Below are 22,268 nucleotides of genomic sequence, written 5' to 3' on the forward strand. Positions count from 1 at the left end.
GAAAAAAAAGCATCCTCTCCAATGGCTCTGTACTCATTGGTCCTGTGTGAAAGAGGCCCTCTCACTACAGCCTGACTGCGTGTTCGTATTACCTTTCTTTCTCCTTTGCCATTTGGGGAAATAAATTTTTTATTTCATTTAATTTTGATTTTTATTACTAGTGAGACTAATGATTGTTCCCGACTCAAATTTGTGAAGCATTTACCATCGGTGCCATGCGGTGGCACTTACTGCCTTGAAACATTTTTGTGTATATCCTGTTTCCACAAGTGGATTAATAAAGTAGACTGAGTAGGGTGGCTCAGGCCTATAATCCCAGCATTTTGGGAGGCCGAGGCAGAAGGATCACGTGAGGTCAGGAGTTTGAGACCAGCCTGGCCAACATGGCGAACCCCTGACTCCACTAAATATACAAAAATTAACTGGGTGTGGTGGTCTGCCCCTGTAATCCCAGCTACTCAGGAGGCTGAGGCAGGAGAATCGCTTGAGCCCAGAAGGTGGAGGTTGCAGTGAGCTGAGATTATGCCACTGCACTCCAGCCTGGGCAACAGAGTGAGACTCTGTCTCAAAAAATATATATAAAATAAAATAAGTAAAAATTTAAAATTTAAAAATAATACAGTGACCTGCAGTCAGGAATAGTTTCTCAGAGAGTCTTAAATGGAAGGGAGATCCCTGAAGCATCAGCTCAATTCAGTCAGTATCTGCTGGCTGTCATTTAACACAAAATGTATTAAGTATTTGAAAGTATACTTTTTAAAATTAAAAAAGTCTTAATATTCTCCTGTAGATTGAGTTATCCCACCCAAATGAAAACAACTTATAAAAAGGAAAAAAAAATCAGTGCAAATAGATTTTTAAAAAATGTTTTAAAAGGGTGGAAGCTCTCTCTAATCTCAGGCGCTCCAGTTCTTTTTGAATGAAAGCAACTTCATCACTGACGATTCACACCTTGTAAAATTCCCCCGCAGAAGTGTGCGTGGCCCATAAACACCCTTTTCTCAGGTGAGTGAAAGAGTTGAGAAGAGAGACCAGCATGACAGTTCCACTGTGTCTGGCAAAGCCCCCCGGTGTCCCTACACACACACACGGGCACTCCTCTACCCCTAGACAGAGATCTGGCCAAGCATAACCACCTACCTCCCTCTATCTGTAATTTAGGGAAACTGCTGCCACCTCTCAACCCCCGCCCTGCAAAAGACTGCTTGCAGCAAACTCTAGAGAACATACTGGAAAAGGAATAAAAATCACCACTCAGAGATTATTACTAATAATATTTCACAGAACTTTCCAAATACTGCACATGTGCACACACACATCCCATATTGGGGCTCACATCGCATATACAACGTGAGACAAAATTGGAATATAATAATAATATCTGCCACCTAGGGATGCTGAGCTTAAATGAGGTGATGCATACAAAGTGTTCTAGCAGCACCAGCACACGGAAAGGAGTATGCAACTACGAACTGTCAGATTATACAGTGCCACACAGTTCTCCGTTCTCCATCTTACCTTTGAACTTTACATTTTATCATGATCCTATGTTTTTAAATATCCCTTGAAAATAGTTTTTGATGTCTATATAAGTAATATATTCTATTTTTAAAATATATCACTTTTTTTTTTTTTTTTTAAGACAGGGTCTTGCTCTCTCACTCAGGCTGGAGTGGAGTGGCACAATCATAGCTCGCTGCAGCCTTAAATTCTTGGACTCAAGCGATCCCCCAACTTCAGCCTCTGGAATAGCTGGGACTACAGGCGTATAGCACCATGCCCAGCTAATTTTTTCTTTCTTTCTTTCCTTTTTTTTTTTTTTGAGACAGGGTCCCGCCCAGGCTGGAGTGCAGTGGCATGATATTGGCTGACTGCAACCTCCGTCTCCCAGGTTCAAGCGATTCTCCTGCTTCAGTCTCCTGAGTAGCTGGGACTACAGTCATGCACCCCCACCCTGGCTAATTTTTGTATTGTTTGTAGAGATGGGGTTATGCCATGCTGGCCAGGCTAGTTTTGAACTCCTCACCTCTGGTGATCTGCTCACCTCGGCCTCCCAAAGTGCTGGGATTACAGGCATGAGCCACCATGCCCAGCTTAAATATGCCACACTTTATTGATCATTTTTGCCTGTTGCTGGACATTCAGGTTGTTTCCTATTTATAATTATTATAAATAATACTGTGATGCTCTATTTAAAATTTTGATCACATCCCTGGTTATTTTCTTAGGATGGATTTCTAACATAGAATTTCTAAAACAAGAGGGCATACACATTGTTTAATATGTATATTACCACATTGCTTTCCAATTTATTCTCATTGGTCCTGTGTGAGAGCAGTCTTCTCAATACACCCTCACTGTATTTTAGTATTACCTTTCTTTCTCTTTTGCGATTTGGGGAAAGAAATTTTTTATTTCATTTAATTTTGATTTTTATTACTAGTTAGACTAAACTTTTATGATTATATTGGTCATGTGCCTTTTTTCTTTGACAAAAATTGTATATATTAATTGTATATGGTATATAATATGATGTTTTGATGTATACACACACACACATGCGTCAAAATGATTAAATCAAACTGTTTAACATATCCAAACATCATTTTTTGGGTGAGAACATTTTTGGTGAGCCATTTTTAAGCATGCAATATAGTATTAACTACAGTCACCATGCTGTACAATAGATCCCCAGAACTTACACCTGTCTACCTGAAACTTTGTACCTTTTGACCAACTTCTCCCCATCCCCTCCCCTCCACCCCGACCCCTGCTACTTCCCAGGGTCCCTGGCAACCACCATTCTATTCTCTGCTTGACATTTCTTTTTAATTTGACTTTTTTCGATTCCACACATAAGTGAGATTATGCAGCATTTGTCTTTCTATGCCTGGCTTATTTCATTTAGTATGTTCTCTAGGCTCACCCATGTTGTTGCCAATGACAGGATTTTCTTCTTTTTTAAGGCTGAATACTACTTCATTGCATATATGTATCACATGTCCTTTATCCTTTCATCTACTGATGGGTTCATTCCATATCTTGGCTGTTGTGACTAACACTGCAATCAACATGGGAGTGCAGACATCTCTTTGGCGTACTGATTTCATTTCCTTTAGAAATATACCCAGAGGTGGGATTGCTGGATTATATGATAGTTCTATTTTAATATTTTTGAGAACTCCATACTGCTTTCCACATGGCTGTACCATGTATATATTTTTTTTCTTTGGGGGAATTTTCTGTTCCTATCCCCATTTTTATTTATGTTGTCTTTAATTGAATTGTAAAAAGACTTTGTAAATATCAATTGATAAGTGCTCCTTATGCATTAGGAGTTCAGCTTTTCTATCACATTTTATTTTGTCCAGTTTACTTCATGGTCCTGGTTTTCATTTGCTCATTGATTCAGTGCATAGTCCCTGCATGCCTGCTATGTGCCGGGCCCTGCTACAGTGTTGGGGTTACAGCAGGGAGCAAAGAGACCAAAATCTCCATCCTCAGCGAACTTACGTTTTAGTGGGAGCATGTACACGAGAGTGTAATTTTACGAACAGAAACACCCAGTTCCTGGAATCCCTGTTTTGTAGTTTGATAAGTACCTGTGACTACTTAAATGTTGCTGCTCTAGTAATGCCATCTTCCTTTCAGAAAACCATTGCACCCATGTGAATATGGAAGAAGAAAGACCTCTGAGCTTTGGCTAATAGAGAAAATTAGATAATATTGTCGAATAAATATGACTGAAAAGACATCCTTAAGACTTTCAGATGGGATTTAAGGAATCAAGAGCATGCTTAAAAGTTATTTCCTTTTTTTCCCTTTCATCTAGTCCTACAGGCGCCTCTAAATCCTTATAACCACTTGTTCATTCCACAGTCTGGACATGAAGTCTGGTGAAGTGAAAGCATAAAGGTGGGCTTGATGAGGACAGAGAAGCTTGGGGTCCGATAAACAGAGGGTACTGTTCCAGAAATGGCTTTATGGAATATCTGATACAACAAAGCTAACTTCACGTAAGATTCCTTTCCCTCAATCAAGGCATAGAAGAGCCACCAAGACCTTCACCGGGAGCAAAACTCCCTCTCCAGCCACGAGTGTGCCCATGCTACTCATGGACCAAAACCTTAGCACTTGGAAATGACTCCAGGGAAAGGCACAAACAGGATGTTGAATTGCCTGAGATTGTGTTTACAGTAGCAAAAGAATAGGGAATCAAAACAGAAATGTCGTGGAGGTTACAGAAAAATAAAGGTCTATTTCTTATACATTTGAAAGATTTTGTTGTTGCTTTTTAAAAAAGGGATCAAAAAAAAGAGATCATCACCTAAACACTTAACATAAGAAATTCCAGCAGTTCTTCAGAAGAAACTGAAAATGCATCCAAAATTCCATTAAAATAGCACAACTTCAAGTTAACTTCTAAAACTGCAATATGGACGGCATTATCTGTTCCAATATTTCCAAGGTGGAGACCATCAATTCCTTCTTCACAGATTGGCTGCTCACAAGCACCACATGCCTAAATATCCCTCAAGAACTAAGATAAAGATAACTAGCTCCAAAAGTTGCCCAGCACACAAGCAAGGACCTTGTGAAGCCAGGATCTCCAGATAGTCCTACTCAAAGATTCCGCCTTCTTCTCCTCTCCTTGCATGGCGCAGGCCCCACTCTGCAAGCCCCCTGGGCCCTTTCCCTCCATCAGTCTCAGCTTCCTCCTGGCTGAAGCAGAGCTGGCTCTTGCTGGGAGGAAGTGAGTAAACGAAGGGCCACAGAATTCAGATTAGTGGTGTCTGGAAAAGATGCCCAACACCACTAATCATTAGAGAAATGCAGAGCAAAACCACAATGAGATGATATTTCATACCCATTAGGATGCCTATTATTTACAAAAAAAAAAAAAAAAAAAAAAGGATGAGGAGGAATAGGAATAGGGACCCTTGTACACTGTTGGTGCGAATGTAAAATGGTACAGCCAATGGAAAGCCATGTGATCCAGCTATTCCATCTCTGGGTATATTCCCAAAAGAACTGAAAGTGGGGAGCTCAGTTATTTGTACACCCACGTTCATAGCTGCATGTGGAAGCTCCCAAAATATTCACGGAGGGATGAATGGAAAAGGAAAATGTGATACCTGCATACAATGCAGTTTATTCAGCCTTATCCAGGAAGGAAATCCTGACACAGCCTACGACATGGATGGACCTTGAAGACGTATGGTAAGTGAAATAAGCCAGCCACAGGCAAACACCGTATGACTCAATTTACATGAGGTCTCTAAGAGTAGACAAATCCATAGGGACAGAAAGTAGAATGGCGATTGTTCCGGCTAGAGGAGGGGAATCGTGAGTTACTGTGTAATGGGTAGGAAGTTTCTGTTTCCGAAGATGAAAAGGTTCTGGAAATGGATGGCGGTGACAGTTGCATAACCATGTGAATGCACTTAGTGCCACTGAACTGTGCGCCTGTATTGGCGGGGCACGGTGGCTCACGCCTGTAATGTAATCCCAGCACTTTGGGAGGCCGAGACGGGCGGATCACTAGGTCAGGAGTTCGAGACCAGCCTGGTCAGCATGGCGAAACCCCCGTCTCTACTAAAAACACAAAAATTAGCTGGGCGTGGTGGCTGGCAGGCGCCTGTAATCCCAACTACTAGGGAGGCTGAGGCAGGAGAATCGCTCGAACCCGGGAGGCGGAGGTTGCAATGAGCCAAGATCGCGGCGTTGCACTCCAGCAACAGGGCAAGACTCTGTTTCAAAAAAAAAAAAAAAAAAAAAAAAAAAAAAATTCAGAAGTCAGGGAAAGGGAGAAGCCTTCAATGGCCATTTCAAACTGGAAGGTTATCTTAATTGCCACTCCCTCTATAAGGCTTTTTTGATGTCCCCTAAACCATGCATTCTCAACGGAGGCCATATCCCCCAAAATGGGGTGCGAATTGGTTCTTAGGAGGTGGCAAAAATCTTTATTCTTTTTATGTACGGAGCACAGATACACATACAGTATACACCGATACACAACCTATCTATGTTCGTTGCATTTTATGGGGTGAGAGGTGATGAGATGAAAAACTGTCTAAGGAGAAGGGACAGTAGCAGCAACCCAGAAAAAGGGTTAGGCCCCCGAAGTCTGGGGCCTAAGCGGACGTAACGCTCCATCCTTTCAACCCGTACAGCACGTGGTTCTTCCCTCCAAGCGTGTCGTATTCTGTCCGTGTGACCTACTCCCTTTGGCAGGTTCTCCTCTGGGTCCCCGGTTACTGGTGGCGCGCCCGGCCGGCCGGGTGCCCGCCGCAGAGCAGGCACAGCGCGCAGCCATTGCCGAGTCCTGGCCGGCTGCGGACCACTGGCCGCTGCAGCCACCAGGGGCGCGCTTCGTCCCCAGAGAAGCCCGGGGTCACGCGGCCTCACCCGCCCCCTCCCTCGCGCCGGGGCTCGGCCTCTCCCCTCGCGATGGCCGCCGGGCACCTCGGCCGCTTCCGCCGCCTCCTGGCGCGCCCCGCCGCTGCTCTGCCAGTGCTTGGGGTGGCGACGCCGAGGGTGGCGAAAGCCGCTGCCGGCTCCACGGAAATCTGTACACACCGCGGCGAGGTCTGAGTAACCGGGTCTCTGTGGCGCAATCGGTTAGCGCGTTCGGCTGTTAACCGAAAGGTTGGTGGTTCGAGCCCACCCAGGGACGGCCAGTGCTTCTTTTCCCGAGACAACGTTTACGAGATGGTTCATTTTAAAACTGCAATAGTGAGATTTTTTAATCGAATAGGAGCATGACGCTACAACGTGTCTAGGACAAGGACAGACAAATATCCTCTTAATGTGTGGTGCCTACTGGCTGGGCCCAAGGGAAGGGCTGTGTCTGCACTGCAAGCCATGGTTTGGCGATTTTATTCCTACCACTTATCCAAGGGAAACTTGCACGTGTGCTTCAGGAGACCTTCCCAACAATGCGCACAAAGGGCAGTCTTTGAAATAGCAAAACATCAACTCAATTGCTCATTGACCTGTGAATTTATAAATTCCATTGGTGACTCTCAGAAAAATCTGGCACCACCGAAAAGCAACTGTAGTTATTTCAGATTGCCTTCTTTGCTTCCAAAAGCATGAGCAGCCTTCCAGATGAAAACGTGTAGAGGAGTCATTTTAAAGCATATGGAAGCTTACCATCTTAAGAAACTATTTATTCAGTTAAAATCTGTTACAGCTTTTGGACAACGGATTTAAATCTAGGGGAAAATGTTAATGTTTACCTTAGATTGCTGACAGAATTAACCCTGAAATTAGACTCTAGCAGAAATTGTACAGATTCCTGTTACAAGCTCTTGAATGACGTATTTTCAACTCTCCTCTGACAGAGGACACATACTTTTCAAGCAGAAGATTCACATAAGACTTTAAGTAAAGACAGAAACACACATAATATGATCACATGATGATTTAATTTATTTCTACTAAGATTCAGGTCCTATGGTAGGTGCTTTGTTTCTGGGATCTACTTACTTCCAACAGAACTTAGAGGCCTGGAAGAAAGAGTAGTTAACAGAGTCACTAGGTTGTCTTTAAGGGAATGCCTTGGCAAATGTTTGCTGATAGTTATCAATCAAATAATTGTTGATAACACAATACCCTCTGTTGTTTAGTTAGTAGCCCTGGAGAAGGAGACACAACGTTGTGCTTACGGTGGAATTCCAGGCAACAGAAAAAGTAGCTCTCAAAAATTTTCTTGGAGGCCGGAAGCGGTGGCTCACACCTGTAATCCCAGTACTTTGGGAGGCCGAGGTGGGTGGATCACCAGGTCAGGAGTTCAAGACCAGCCTGGCTAACATAGTGAAACCCTGCCTCTATTACAAATATAAAAATTAAACAGGCAGGCCGGGCGCGGTGACTCACACCTGTAATCCCAGCACTTTGGGAGGCCGAGGCCGGCAGATCATGAGGTCAGAAGATCGAGACCATGCTGGCTAACATGGTGAAACCCCATCTCTACTAGAAAATACAGGCAGTTGGCCGGTCGTGGTGGTGGGTGCCTGTAGTCTCAGCTACTCAGGAGGCCAAGGCAGGAGAATGGCGTGAACTCAGGAGGCAGAGCTTGCAGTGAGCTGAGATCGCGCCACTGCACTCCAGCCTGGGCAACAGAGTGAGACGCCATCTAAAAAAAAAAAAAAAATTAACCAGGCATGGTGATGCACACCTGTAGTCCCAGCGGGAGGCTGAGGCAGGAGAATCACTTGAACTTGGGAGGTGGAGGTTGCAGTGAGCTGAGATCGTGCCGCTGCACTCCAGCCTGGATGACACAGCAAGGCTCCGTCTCAGAGAAAAAAAAAAAAAAAAAAAACCAGTTCCTAGGTAGGAATCTTTCTGATGCCCATCAGATTCCAAACGTCCTATCTACACTTCTGAGTAGCTTATAGTGGAAACAACACAATGAGGAGAAGTTAGGTCATAAGATAATGTATGTACTGTTCAAACCTAGTTTCACATTTCAAGATGCAGGGCATAATATTTGCTATCACTACAATTACAGGGACTTAGAAAACATGCCCTTCCACTTTGAAGCTGAATATATTTACCCTAGGTGACAAGCTCCTTGGGGGCAGAGATCATCTTCTGTTATAAATGATCCTGTTTAGGCTCCAAGGGATTTCCTTCAGGATACATTTCAAATTCTTGAGCTTAGCAGAAGGACTTGTATGGTCCACACCCTAGTCTCCAACCATGTTCCTTTATGAAAGCTTCACACACTTACATGCAGTTACCAAGGGTTCCCTGAATGACCCATGCAGGCTTACACGCCCCACTTAGATGCCTCTCCTTGCTCTGCCCTTCTCCACCTCTGCCCCACTTACCTGGGAGACATCCACTGAGGCATCACCTTCTCAGGGAACCTCCCCTGATGCCGCTTTGATCTGACGTAGACACCCCTTCTCCCAGCAGTCACCACAACCCCCGGAAATAGTGAGCTGCTTGTCACCTGCACTGAGAGACGAACTCCTTGAGAGTAGGGACCCGTTCTTCATTCACAGTGCTTGCCCCTCTAGCACAGACCTGTCCCCTAGCACATGCTCAGTGCAGAGGCGCACTCTGCCTTCTCAGGGTATGGTTCACAGATGGACAACCAGATAAAAATGCATCTGATGGAGTGTCAGCAAGTCAGCCACAGAATCATGTTCACAGGCCGCGAAGTAAGCGGCCAACATAGACTGGGACTGCGAGTCTTCACGGAAGATTTGAAACAACCCTGAGAGATGTGGACAGGCAGGCGAGAGCCACTTAAGGCCAAGGAAAATTCAAGACAAAATGAGAGTGGGGGTAAGAAATGAACATAACTATTACATAGGACAAGTGTACTTCAAGAAGGTGCAAGGGAAATGTTCTTACCTCCTGGAAGGTTCTTGAATACCTAGGATGTGGCTTACTTTACCCCATAAAGGAAGGGAGTAACTTATTAGAGGTTTCTATTTCAGGGCAGAATGAAATATATTATTTTAGGTGATTGGTGTGGCAACAGTGTACAGGAAATAGTAGATCAGAGACTAGTTAGGAGGAAATTATATTTCCAAGGAGGTGCAACGAGGCTCTGGACTCCAGTGGGCCTGGAGAAGGCAGTGTGGGTGAAATGCAAGGGAAATTTGGGCAAGTCTTGGGGACTGCAGCAGGAGGGAAGTGTCTATGGTGATGCTCACATTTAGAGCCTGGCTGACGCTACTAATAGGAATTCAAAATCTGAAAGGGTCTTAAAGAAACCTACGAATAAATATTACAAATTGTCCAAACTCTTAGCTTACCTTACATGTGGCTGATTCCCTACCATGGACTTGCTCTGGAACCTAGAACCTAATTTCAGAAAGAATCTTTGGCTTTGAGGTGTTTTTTGTTTTGTTTTGTTTTTAATGCATAAAAAAGCATCTTTCATTGGTTTCTGTTTTCCAGTAAGATTTCATTTTAGGTTTAAGTTAAACTTCATTTATTGAAGTCAAATTGCCCAAGAGACTACCTTATGGGTACATGGAGCCCTGTGAAAATCCAAATGACAACCTAAAGACCCTCTCCCTAAAATATCCATATTCAGAGATGAGATTTTGTTCACAGTGTCCAAGACAGTCACGGGCCCTCTAAAGCAGAGTTCTTGGCCCCCAGGTTTTGAAGACCTGGCTTTTACTTGATTTATTGGATTTACATTCTAACTACTGATAAAGGCCACAAAGCATGTCAAATCTGAAGTGTTTAGGTACAGAAAAATTGCTGAACTGGAGACTTTAAGGTAACACAAAAATTAAAAACCAGAATAGTTTAATGCTATTGAAAAGTCACAAAGAGAAACAAGTTTGATTTTTTTTTTTTTTTTTGGCTTAGTAATTAAGTAGGTCTATAAAATTAATAATAAAGGGGACAAAAAAAAAAAAAAAACCTACCTTGAGGTTTTAACACTTAATGCTTTATTGTTACAATCTGGAATGACCAGCTGGGAAGGGCTTTAATATATTGATCCTTTCAGAGTCACTTCCACAGAGATTTACTCCATCAGCAGATACCAATTTGCATTTTTTTTTCCTTGTGAGTTACTTTAATGACACCCAGCAAATTGCCATATTTTAGTTACCTCTCACAGAAATGGAGCCATTTTTCACCATGCTTTTCTAGTAAAAGCAAAACAACAAAAATCACTGTCTGTCAAAGATGACAAACTAGTTATTCCCAAACAGGTATATCAAATGGACACTTCAAAATAAGGAGATTCTGAATTACCTTAGCAGTAAACTGAGCGTATTATCATATGTGTGAATATGAGCATAATGATGGTTTATACTTAATTAAATGGTATATTAGGTCTAATCATTGGAATTCACTATAATAAATATCATATAGGGCCAGGCACGGTGGCTCACACCTGTAATACCTGCACTTTGGGAGGCCAAGGCGGGCGGATTGCCTAAGCTCAGAAATTCAAGACCAGCCTGCGCAACACGGTGAAACCCTGTCTCTACTAAAATACAAAAAATCTGCCAGGCGTGGCGGCGTGCACCTGTAGTCCCAGCTACTCGGGAGGCTGAGGCAGAATTGCTTGAGCCCAAGAGGCAGAGGCTGCAGTGAGCCAAGATCGCGCCACTGCACTCCAGCCTGGGTGACAAAGGGAGACTCTGGCTCAAAATAAATACATAAATAATCACATAGGTGAAAATCTGCCATGGACAAGAGCCAATATAGAACTGAAGTTTAAAATATAGAATTTCTCTATTAATTACCAAACACAGGGATTCTTTACACCACAAGTGCCACAACCAATGGGACACCAGTTTACAACTGCAAACATTTTGCTATCCTGCTGAACAGGGCTGGTTTATATTGCCTTAGGGCCGAGGGGAACATTCACTCTTAAGTGAGTTGTGGAGACACTTGAACCTCCTCAGCATATTTAGATACTGTCAGCCTCCGAGCCCAGTAAAAAGGCTTGTGAGAAAGAGAAAGCTGGCAAGAAGGATACTTTACCAAGCTTTTACATGCTTGCACTACCTACACAGGAAATGAGTGTTCGCTTTCAGATTTGAAGTATTCCATAGGGTTCCTTTTCTCCCTAGGAGCTCTGGCTTCTGTGTTAATCTACTGATTATTTTGAACTTCTCCAATACCAGATTTATCGTCACTGCAGTGCTTTGCTATCCTGCAAATGTTAGTAAGTGCCTTTTCATGGATGTGCGGTACTTAGAAGCATCCTAACGGGCTTTCAGCCGCCCTTGCTTCTTCCGTGGTTCCCTGAGGGAACACTGGCTGGGGAAGTAGGGATGTGAACCTCTTGGTGTTTTTGAAAAGCTGTCAAAACAGCAGAATTCCAACACATCGAGTATAATACTTTAATTGGCTTTTACTAGCGATACATGAGTTGGGCAGCATCCCATCTATAAATAGAAGGGTACTTCAATGAGCTGAGCAGAGGAGATAGGTTTCATAGGCAGAAATAGACCAAAGAAGACAGAAACCAAGAATAAAAGTAGATTGGTCATTTCAGAGTTTCTTTCCTTGTAGGATTAAAGCAGAAGAACCTCATCATGCTGGCCCAGGTTGACCGGGCCTCTTCTAATTGGTTGCTGTGAATCTTACGCTTTTTTTGAAAAACCGACCTGTTTCAAAGTTCAATTTGAGTACATAGCACCTAGGACAAGTGAAGCCACTCAGGTTTGGTCTGTTCTTTGGGCCTAGGGCAGAAGCAAACTAATGGTCTCTTTAAATTTTACTCAATACAGCTAAAACAGAGAAACAGTGCCAGATATGTTCACTGTGCAGGCCTGTTCAGAGTCCACGAACCATGGGTGACTCTTTACACGTGGCAGGGGTGCCCAAACAGGCATTGCCTCTGAAAACAGCTCAGAATTTAGTCGTTAGTTTACTGTAACTTTGGGATACTTTCTGTAATCCACCAGATTGGTTCCGCCTCTTCTCTGCCCAACTCATGAACTCCCAGAGCATCCTCTTCCTCCAGTGCCATAACGCATGTCTTTTGGCCCTATGGCCTCTGACTATAGTCTTTTGGATTACAGCCTCTGACTCTAAGCTTGAAGAGGCTGTTCCATTTTGTGTTGATTTCTTCTATAGTATCCAGCAAAACTCTCTGATCAATTGTATCTTTTACTTTTGTTACTCTTTTCCTGACAGTGCACGACCGTGATATGTTAGGTGGATGAAAGTTTGGGTAAAACTTAATAGACCTTCCTCCTGGCCTTTTTTCTTCTGAAAAATTGTTATTGAATCATTGTATTTACACTTTTAATTTGGCATTCAATAATAGATCACTGAAAAATTTTCCCTGATAATTTCAACGTACTATGGGAATTAAATGCAGTAACAAATAACATTTGTTGGCTGGGTGTGGTGGGTCACACTTGTAATCCCAGCACTTTGAGACGCCAAGGTGGGCAGATTGCTTGAGCCCAGGAGTTCGAGACCAGCCTTGGCAACATAATGAATTTCAGTATTTACCAAAAACACAAGAATTAGCCAGTTTCATAACCTGGTCTCAAAATAAATACATCAGTAGAATAAATGTTTCTAAATTTAAAAAAGTTATTAAACGTAGTATGAAAGATATGTGAATGGTGTATTCTAAATGGTTAAAGAATAGTGAAGGTTGTTCAATAACTATTTGAACAATAAGTTTACTATTTGGGGAAAAAATAGTACAAAATAGAAACTTCAATGTTACACATCAAAATACATTACAAATAATTAAAGATTCATACACCAAAAGAGAAAGCAAAGGAAAAAAAAAAGAAACGTAGTTTCATTGGAAGATACATATTTTTTGTGGTGGAAACAATCTTGCTAAAAAAAACATGATGCCAGAAGGAAAAGAATGTAAAATAATATTAAACTTCTACATGTTGAAACATTAAAAATGATGATCAAGCATAAACCAAAATTGCCAAATGACAGAGAAGATTTAATATCGTTACACCTAGAGCTGGCATAAATGAGATCCCATTTCAAGGCCCCCAAGTCTGAAGGTAGGCCCACAGAGCTTCTCACACTTCTTGTTCAGACACAGCCTGCGCCCAGTCTCTTTCTTCAAAAGATTCCTTGCCTTGCCTTTTAAACTGCCCAGGAGGCCAATCCCGAGAGAGATACAACAATGAGAACTCAGCCTCCCCCGCCTGGGTGTGGTGGCTCACGCCCATCTTCCCAGCACTTTGAGAGGCAGGTGAATCCCAAAAACCCTCTCCCCAGGAGACCCGTCATAAGCTGCACTCTTTTCTTTGTTGTTGTTGTTGTTTTTGAGACAGGGTCTCACTCTGTCACCCAGGCTGGAGTGCAGTGGCACGATCTCAGCTCACTGCCACCTCCGCCTCCCAGGTTCAAGCGATTCTCTTGCCTCAGCCTCCCGAGTAGCTGGGACTACAGGCGTGCGCCACCACGCCCGGTTGATTTTTGCATTTTTCGTAGTGATGGGGTTTCGCTGTGTTGGTCAGACTGGTCTCCAACTCCTGGCTTCAAGCAATCTGCCTGCCTTGGCCTCCCAAAGTGCTGAGACTACAGGCATGAGCCACTGCACCTGGCCTAAGCTGCACTCTTGTTGATCTCTGTCACCTTGTGAAGACTGAACCTCCCAGAAATTGAAGCCTAGACCTAACCTCGCCCCCTGACCCTCCCATGGTGCCTTTTGGAATGTGTGGTCTGTCCTTAATCCCACTGTCCCAGATATTTTCTGCCAACAGTTCCTTCCCTGCCCTCGTGCTAAGTGGAACCTGAATATTCGCTGAATGTCCCTCTACAGCCCTGGCCAGTGGTGGCTGTCTTATCTCCCACATTCCACGTACTGTTGGGCCTGGAGATCAGAGAATTGGATAAAGAGTCAAGACCCATCAGTTTGCTGTATTCAGGAGACCCATCTCACATGCAGAGACACACATGACACACATAGGCTCAAAATAAAGGGATGGAGGAAGATCTACCAAGCAAATGGAAAACACAAAAAGGCAGGGATTACAATCCTAGTCTCTGATAAAACAAAAATTTATCAACAAGGATACCTGCTGCAATTAACAATGGCAAGACAGTATAAATCACCTCAGATTCTTAAAACATTAGTGAAACAATGATTATCCATAAAAACAGATACAATAGGATCTCACTTTTATTTAAAGTCTATATGCATAAAATAGGAAAATGTTTGTGGTCACTATCACTAAGTATTAAAATGCATGGTCAAACATCTTTTTTTTTTTTTTTTTTTTGTATTTTCCTAGTTTTTCCTTGACAATATGCACTACTTTTGTCAGAAAAAAAAAAGTAAAACAACACAAAAGCTTAGGAGTAAATTTGACAAATAAATTATGAAGTATTGAGTCCCTAGCAAATAATTTTACCGCAAGGACACTGCCTGCCAGCCTTAAACCTCAGTAAGTACTGCTGTTAACTCAAATCTCTAGGGCAGTGGTGCTGTTTGGGCATCCTACTTGAAATGAAGCCTGAGGAGTGGAACATATATTGGTAAGCTCAGCACTCAAATGCTATGGTAGCCACTCTACTCAATCTCAGCTCCACAACTGAATAAGTATAGTCTCCTTATCTGTAAGATGTAATAGAAGTATGTCACTCACAAGAATGTTGAGGTCTAAACGAAATAACATCTATCTAACAACCAACATATAACAAGCCTTATAAGCACTGGTTATTATTGTCTCCCAAAATAGAACTGTTAGATGGTGTCCCACTTTGGTTACAGAAGTAAATGTCTTGGGAAGAAAGATGGTATTTGTGATAACATGTAAACTTTTTGTACATCTTCACAAAAATAGGTAACTTTTTTGTTATTATTTATAGATTTATTGATCACTTAACACTACTAAAGTTCAAGTAATAAGGTTTCCTGCCCTCCTCTGTATGAAGAGATAAAGGAGATAAGTGATATAGGGAAAGTTTACATTCCACAGCACTCTACGGGTGTAACTAACAGGTGTAGGCTCTTATAGAAGGCCACACAACCATAAGGAAAACTCATACATTCATATACCGTATACAACTTAAATTTGCATAAACTCTTGAATTAATGATGGTGGCAGGTGCTCCAGCCAGCCTATCATTCCAGCTGCAGCAGCCAGGCATGGCTGGTGCTGCCTGTTCCCTGGAGCAGGCAGGATGCCCGCCCTCCTGGGTGCGGTTGCAGACTCAGGCATCCCTGCACTTTTGGGAGCCTGCTTTTGCAGGTCGGGAAGTGCGTGTCCCCACTGCTTGGCTTCTCCCTGCTGTTGGCAGCGGCTCTTGGATCAAAGCAATGGGGGAAACCTAGAAGTCACGAACAGGGAGGGCCTGAGGGCTGGGGACCAGGCTGCCAGTCCCACCTATAGGAGTGGGAACTGGTGCCTTTTCCAGACTCACCTGTGGCCACCCATGGGCCAGTCAGTATGTACTTCCTACCCTCTGAGGCCAATAAAAAGCCCTGCGCTCAGCCAGAGCTGAGCAGAGGGTGGGATGACCAGCAACAGGGAGGAGATACCCTCTCTGCTAAGAGCTTCAGAGACCTGCAGAGACAGCAGAACCACCTGCCTATGGAGAGAAGCTATCCTTTCCAGGGCCTCCTCTCTCCTGAGAGCAGCAGACCTCTGGACAACCTGCCTGTGAACACAAGCTACCTTCTCCGGGGCTTTTTCTCTGCTGAGAGCTGAGAAGAGTTACTCTCTCCAGGGCCTTTTCTCTGCTAAGAGCTGAACACTTGAGGGATGACTCGCCTGCCTGCAGAGGGGAGCTACCCACTGTGAGTCCCCTTCTGAGCTGTTCCAACACTAAATAAAGCTCCTCTTCATCTACTTCACCCTTCGTCTGCATACCTGGACACAGGACAAGAACTCGGGCACCGCGGGCAAAGGTGCCAACCAGCAACAGGTTTCCAGAGGAAGAAAAACCACCCCAAAGATCACTCATAACATTAACATAACCAAAACTTCAAATCTAAAAGTTTAATGCATCCAACTGTACAAACTGTCAGAAACTGATGCCACTTTTCACCTTTAACATTTTGAAATTCTCATACTCTCAACAAGAACAAAATAAAACCAAAAAGGAGAACATATTAAATGATTTTAATTTGTAAGACAGATTACATGCTTCATGGGCAGAACCAAAGGTCAAACCTTGCATTTTGTTCATCATTATTACACAAGTAATTACACAAGTCCAGTGTATAAACACTACCTGAACACAGTAAGTTCTTCTAAGAATAAATATTATATGAAAAAAAGTTAACAAGCATTAATTCAATAATTCTCAAACAGATATTCATCAAAATGAGGTAGGTCTAATGTGTCATTTGCTAAAGGATTTAATGCTGAGGAGGAAAAAAACTCATCGAAAATATCAGTCTTCATGGGACTCTCCAAGTTTAATGTTCTAACGCAGGCATTATTTGTCAGAGAGTCTGGCTGAACTTCACATAGATTTTTCTTGGTGGGGCTACAATAATTATGGTCCTGTCTCAGATGTGTGTTCTGGGAAACATCATTTAATTCACTTGGTACTGGTGGTGGGATATGACCATCTCCCATTCCCAAATACCTAAAGTCACCTTCCCCATTTTCTGACAGCTCTGTTGGAACAGTTGTAGGAGACAATAATTCTGCTAAAATTTCTTCATGAGTTTGACTACCGTACAGGGAAACACCAGCAACAGTGGTGCATGCAGACTCACTGGCAGTATCAACTGGATATGGTAGCTCATTTAACAAGTCCTCTATTGATTCACAATCATTTGGAGACCCACCCTGGGGCACCTGTTCTAGATTTTCACTTGGAACTGTTTTGCTTTGCGGGGAAGACATAAGAGCAGCTAATTTCTTCTTTTCTGCCTTTAGCTTTTTACGAAGTTTTAGACGGAGTTTATGAATCTGACCTTCCACCAAATCTTCATGGTTTGCTGGAGAAAGACCATTTCCTTGAGAACTGTGGTTGAGTTGAGCTCCACACGAGGTGCTTCCAGACTTTTCCAAAACTTCTGAAGCAGCATGAGCATGTGGGTGGGCAGCTGTGCCATTAGACGATGGAGGGCCTGGTGGTGGCTTACTGATGGGAGGCGGCTTACTTGCACTCCCATGCGCTTTCTTGGATACGTGGCGGGCCTTCTGGTTTATACCTTTAGTTTTAAAGCCACCAAAATTATTTACCCCTTTAACTGAAGGTTGTAAATCAGTTATAGTGTTTCTATTATGAGCTGAAACACAGAGTGGCATAAAAGAAGCACCCCTGCTTATTAAGCCTTTAACCCAACTTCCCACAAATGGCTTCTTCTGATTTTCTTTCAGAGACTGATTCTGTAATGACTTAGATGTTGTGGTTTGAGAATCTGCTATCGTTTCTTTTTTCTTCAAATTAGATACCTGAGATATGACATGTTCTGGTTTTAATTGTTCAGTTTTTGGTGTCAGGAATTGTTGTAACTGAGCGTCCTTCTCAATTTCTACTGACTTCACTCCCTGTATAAGACCAGCAGCATCAGTATTATTCACAGATTTGGTATTTACAGTATCTTTTGTATTCAGCTGTACTGACTGCATGTTTGTATTTACAACTTGGGATGGAAAACTTATGTCCACAAATTGGTCTGGGATAAGCTTTTCATGACATGGAGCTGATACTGAAGAAGCCATTAGTGATTCTTGTGATTGCAAAGTATTTGTTTTGAGAATCCCTGTATTTTCTGTTACAGGTTTACTTTCTAACAGGAAAGCTTCAGAATTTAACTGTGAAACTGAGGTTGTTTTCTGGATAGTTTCTTCAAGTGTCAAAGGTAAAATATTATTGTCAACCAAACCTTTTGGACCTGAAAGTAAACGATCTCCATGAGTTACAGCTGTGTTCTGTGAAAAAGTATGAGGGGCAACTGATGTATCTTTAGGGAGAGTTACGGGGGCTGTTTCAGCTGAGGCAGCATCACCCACAGAACACGATGTTGAAGATACTGGTTTCTCATTACCGAGAGCGTGTTGGTCATTAGTCTTTTTAAGTGGAAGGCAGGCAGCTTCTTTATCTGTCACTTGGGATGTTTTTCTTTCCCAGATAACAATATGTATCTCTGAAGCAGGAACTTCAAATTTCTTGTGCCTTTCAGAACATGGGCCTTTTAAGTCATCACATTCCAGCCAACTTCCTGGAGGATGGGAAAGAAGTGAAGGTTCGATATCCAAAAACCACCATCCTAGGTTAACTTTCTTCTGGCCTTTTCAACTGCTGTATCACTGAATACCCACCAAAGGAAAAGACTCTAAAACATGGTCTTGACCTTGTCACCATCATCTGCCATGTTAAAGTCCTTAGAGTATATTTAACTTTTGGAACTTAGAATTTCACCTAATTTATCCATTAACATCAGTAAACAGAATGTTTCATATATATAAATTTTCAGGATAAATGAAGCTTGTTACCTGAAGGATCAATATTCGTTTTAATTCTTATTTTGGAGCTTCCATTTTCACATTTGTCAAGAGAGAATGAGATGATGGATGACAAGGGAAGAGTTTAAAAACTAGGAGTAGGATGCACTGCCAAATATTGAAATATTAATACAAAACTTGGGAAAAGTCCATTACTTATAGCAGTGTGGTCGCTGGCAGTTATTTTTGCCTGCACAATTTCAGTGGTGCAGTAGGGACAGGGGTCCTTATGTAATCAACTAAAGCATGAATGAGGAGTAAGAAGGTAACCATTCCTTTAAAAAAAAAAAAAAAAAAAAAAAGGACATCCATTAGGATGGATATTATTAAATAAAAAAATAAAAAAAAAAAAAAAAAAAACAGAAAATAGCGAATGTTGGCAAGGATGTGAAGAAATTGGAATCCTTGTGTAATGGTGGTGGGGATGTAAAATGGTACAACTGCTGTGGAAACAGTCTGGCAAAAGTTAAACACAGAATTACCATTAAGACCCTGCAATTCCTCTTGTAGGTAGATACCAAAAAGAACAAAAAGCAGGGATTTTCAATTCCTTGTCCAGCAATGTCCAGAGCAGCATTATTCACAATAAGTCAAATGTCCATAACAGATAAATGAATAACACATAAAATACTATTCAGCCTTAGAAAGGAATGACATTCTGCTCCATGCCACAATACAAATGAATCTTGAAAATATGCTGAGTATAATAAGCCAGACACAAAAGGACAAATAACGTATGATTCCACTTCTATGAGGTATCTAGAAGAGACACATTCACAGAGACAGAAAGTAGAATAGTGGTTACCAGGGGTTTGGGGTGGGAGGATGCGGAGTTATTGTGTAATGAGTAGTTTCTGTTTGGGTTGATGAAAGAGTCCTGATGGTGATGGTGGTTGCACAGCATTGTGGTTGCACACAATGTATTCAACGCCAATGAATTGTATACTTACAAATATTAAAATGGTAAATTTTATGTTATATATATTTTACCACTACAACAAAAAAATACAAAAAGTACGACTGAGAAGTAAAGGAAGGCGGCTAGATGCTAACAGGTGGTGTGGGGTTAAGGGAGGGTATATTTCTTTACAGTTTACTTACTACCACATGATAATTTGGGAAAAGCTAACCACAGGCTTGGATGAGTAACAACTTTTAATAAATAATCAACAAATATCTGTACTTTCATTAGAAACTTATCAAAACAATCCACACTTCCACTGTGTATATCAATATCTACACGTCTATGAAACAGAAATAGATACAAGAAGTGTAATGTCATGGCAATTGTGGCACAGCAAATACGCAGCTTACTCTATTTCTATGAAACCAAATGTGATAAATTAATAAATTATGATGTCAAACACCATCGTACTTACTACAAAACATTTCCTATTCCCTGGATTACAATAGTGCGCACCCAAAGTACTATATTTTTTCTAAGGAGTATATTCTTTTAGAAAACATTGTTTTAGCAGTAGAGAAGTAATGACCAACACAGTGGTCATCATTTTATGTTGCAAAACATGTTTAGAGACACTTAATCTTAAATATTGAAAGTGCGCTCAGTTTCTCTTTTCCTTACACATGTGCATCTATCCTTTTTTGAAAAAAGATTTCTCAGAGCACACATAGAAAACTCGTTTGACATATCTCCCATAGTCACTTTTTAATGCTGAGAAAGACCTTAAGATTGTGAGGGAAAAAGGGTACTTGCCACCAGGCTTCAAAGGCTTCCTACAAAGAACTAATCTTAAGGAACGAGAAGATTAAGAAAGGAGAAAGAGACCTTTCCTTAGTTGTCAATTCAGGCCAATTTAGTTGCCAACAGGTTGGTTAATGTTAAGGTATCACTAGTGACTATCTGAGAAAAACAAAGGTCTAGGACTCAACACAGACTTAAACCACATTCCCTAAGGAGAAAAATTTACAGATCAAATTAAAATATTTATTAAAATATAAGATATGGCTGGGTGTGGTGGCTCATGCCTGTAATCCCAGCACTTTGGGAGGCCGAGGTGGGTGGGTCACCTGAGGTCGGGAGTTCGAGACCAACCTGACCAACATGGAGAAGCCCCATCTCTACTAAAAATACAAAATTAACCAGGCATGGTGGTGCATGCCTGTATTCCAGCTACTCAGGAGGCTGAGGCAAGAGAATCACTTGAACCCAGGATGCAGAGGTGACGGTGAGTCAAGATTGTGCCAATGCACTCCAGCCTGGGCAACAAGAGCAAAACTCCATCTCAGAAAAAAACATGATATTAAAAAAAAAGTAAACGAGAGCATTAGTCGCGTAACAGACAAATGAATTCTCTGATAAGTTTCAAAAGGGAAAACAAAATATACTCAGAGATCTGCTAATCCCTCACATATACACAAAACAAAACTGTTCATTAAGCACGTGGTTTATGTGGCTATACTCTTATCTACTACCTGCACCTACTCGTTAAATAGAAAACTTTATGTATCTTTTGTTTGCCTGTGTCAGTGGTTCTCTACCGCATGACGCACACTGGAATTACCTGGGGAGCCTTGAAAACAATGTTTAAAACAGTATTACCATAGCATGTGCCTGTAGTCCTAGCTACTCAGGAGGCTGAGGTAGGAGGATCACTTGAGCTCAGGAGTTTGAGAACAGCCTAGGCAATATAGTGAGACCTTGTCTCAAATAAAATAAAATAAAATAAATAAGAAAATTAGGAGAGAAGGAAAGAAGGAGCAAAGAAGGAGAGAGAGAGAGAGAGAGAATGAGACAGGAAGGAAGGAAGGAAGGAAGGAAGGAAGGAAGGAGGGAGGGAGGGAGGGAGGGAGGGAGGGAGGGAGGGACAAGGGAAGGGTGGGAGGGAGAAAGGGAGGAAGGGAGGGAGGAAGGGAGGGAGGGAGGGAGGAAGGGCGGGAGGGAGGAAGGGAGGGAAGGAGGGAGGGAGGAAGGGAGGACGGATGGACGGACGGACGGACGGGTCGGCCAAAAACAAATACCAAAAACACCCAATATTGATATTTGGGCCTAATCCCCAAGGCTGGTCTCCAGGGTACAGCCTGGACATTTTTAGAAGCTAACTAAATGATTCTTCCATGCCATCAGGGTTGGAAACCATGCTGCACCTGAAGTGGATGGATCATTCTTTGAAATGCAAAAAAAGTTAAAATAAGTTGGTTTGTATTGTGAAGAACTACTTCCACTCAAATCTGAAACAGGGTAAAACCTTAAGGTAATAATTACATTTATAATATAAGTTACAGTTTGTAAAGTGCTTTTATAATACAGTATTGTGTCATCCATTCAAACCATCCCCAGGAGGAAAACAGCAAGTATGAAAGAGTGTCCAAATAACAGAAAATGGTTATATCAAAGTGAGCCCT

The 22,268-nt window shown here is 42.1% G+C and overlaps 1 protein-coding gene and 1 non-coding gene across 3 annotated transcripts in view; one reads left to right on the forward strand and one right to left on the reverse strand.

Moving 5' to 3' along the window:
* Nucleotides 1-6,602: 6,602 nt before the first annotated feature.
* Nucleotides 6,603-6,676, forward strand: TRNAN-GUU. Its single transcript has one exon. It is a non-coding gene; the product is annotated as a tRNA-Asn (tRNA).
* A 9,867-nt stretch (nt 6,677-16,543) lies between these two features.
* USPL1 (ubiquitin specific peptidase like 1) overlaps nt 16,544-22,268 on the reverse strand; it is a 43,162-nt gene continuing 37,437 nt past the window's right edge. For both annotated transcript variants that reach the window (XM_010367082.2, XM_030922458.1), the window contains one exon: nt 16,544-18,619. In XM_010367082.2, the coding sequence (XP_010365384.1) occupies nt 16,734-18,619 (1,886 nt within the window). In that variant the 3' untranslated portion in view covers nt 16,544-16,733. The remainder of the gene's footprint in view (nt 18,620-22,268) is intronic.

Source organism: Rhinopithecus roxellana, chromosome 18, assembly GCF_007565055.1.
Source record: "Rhinopithecus roxellana isolate Shanxi Qingling chromosome 18, ASM756505v1, whole genome shotgun sequence".
NCBI classification, from domain to species: Eukaryota; Metazoa; Chordata; class Mammalia; order Primates; family Cercopithecidae; genus Rhinopithecus; species Rhinopithecus roxellana.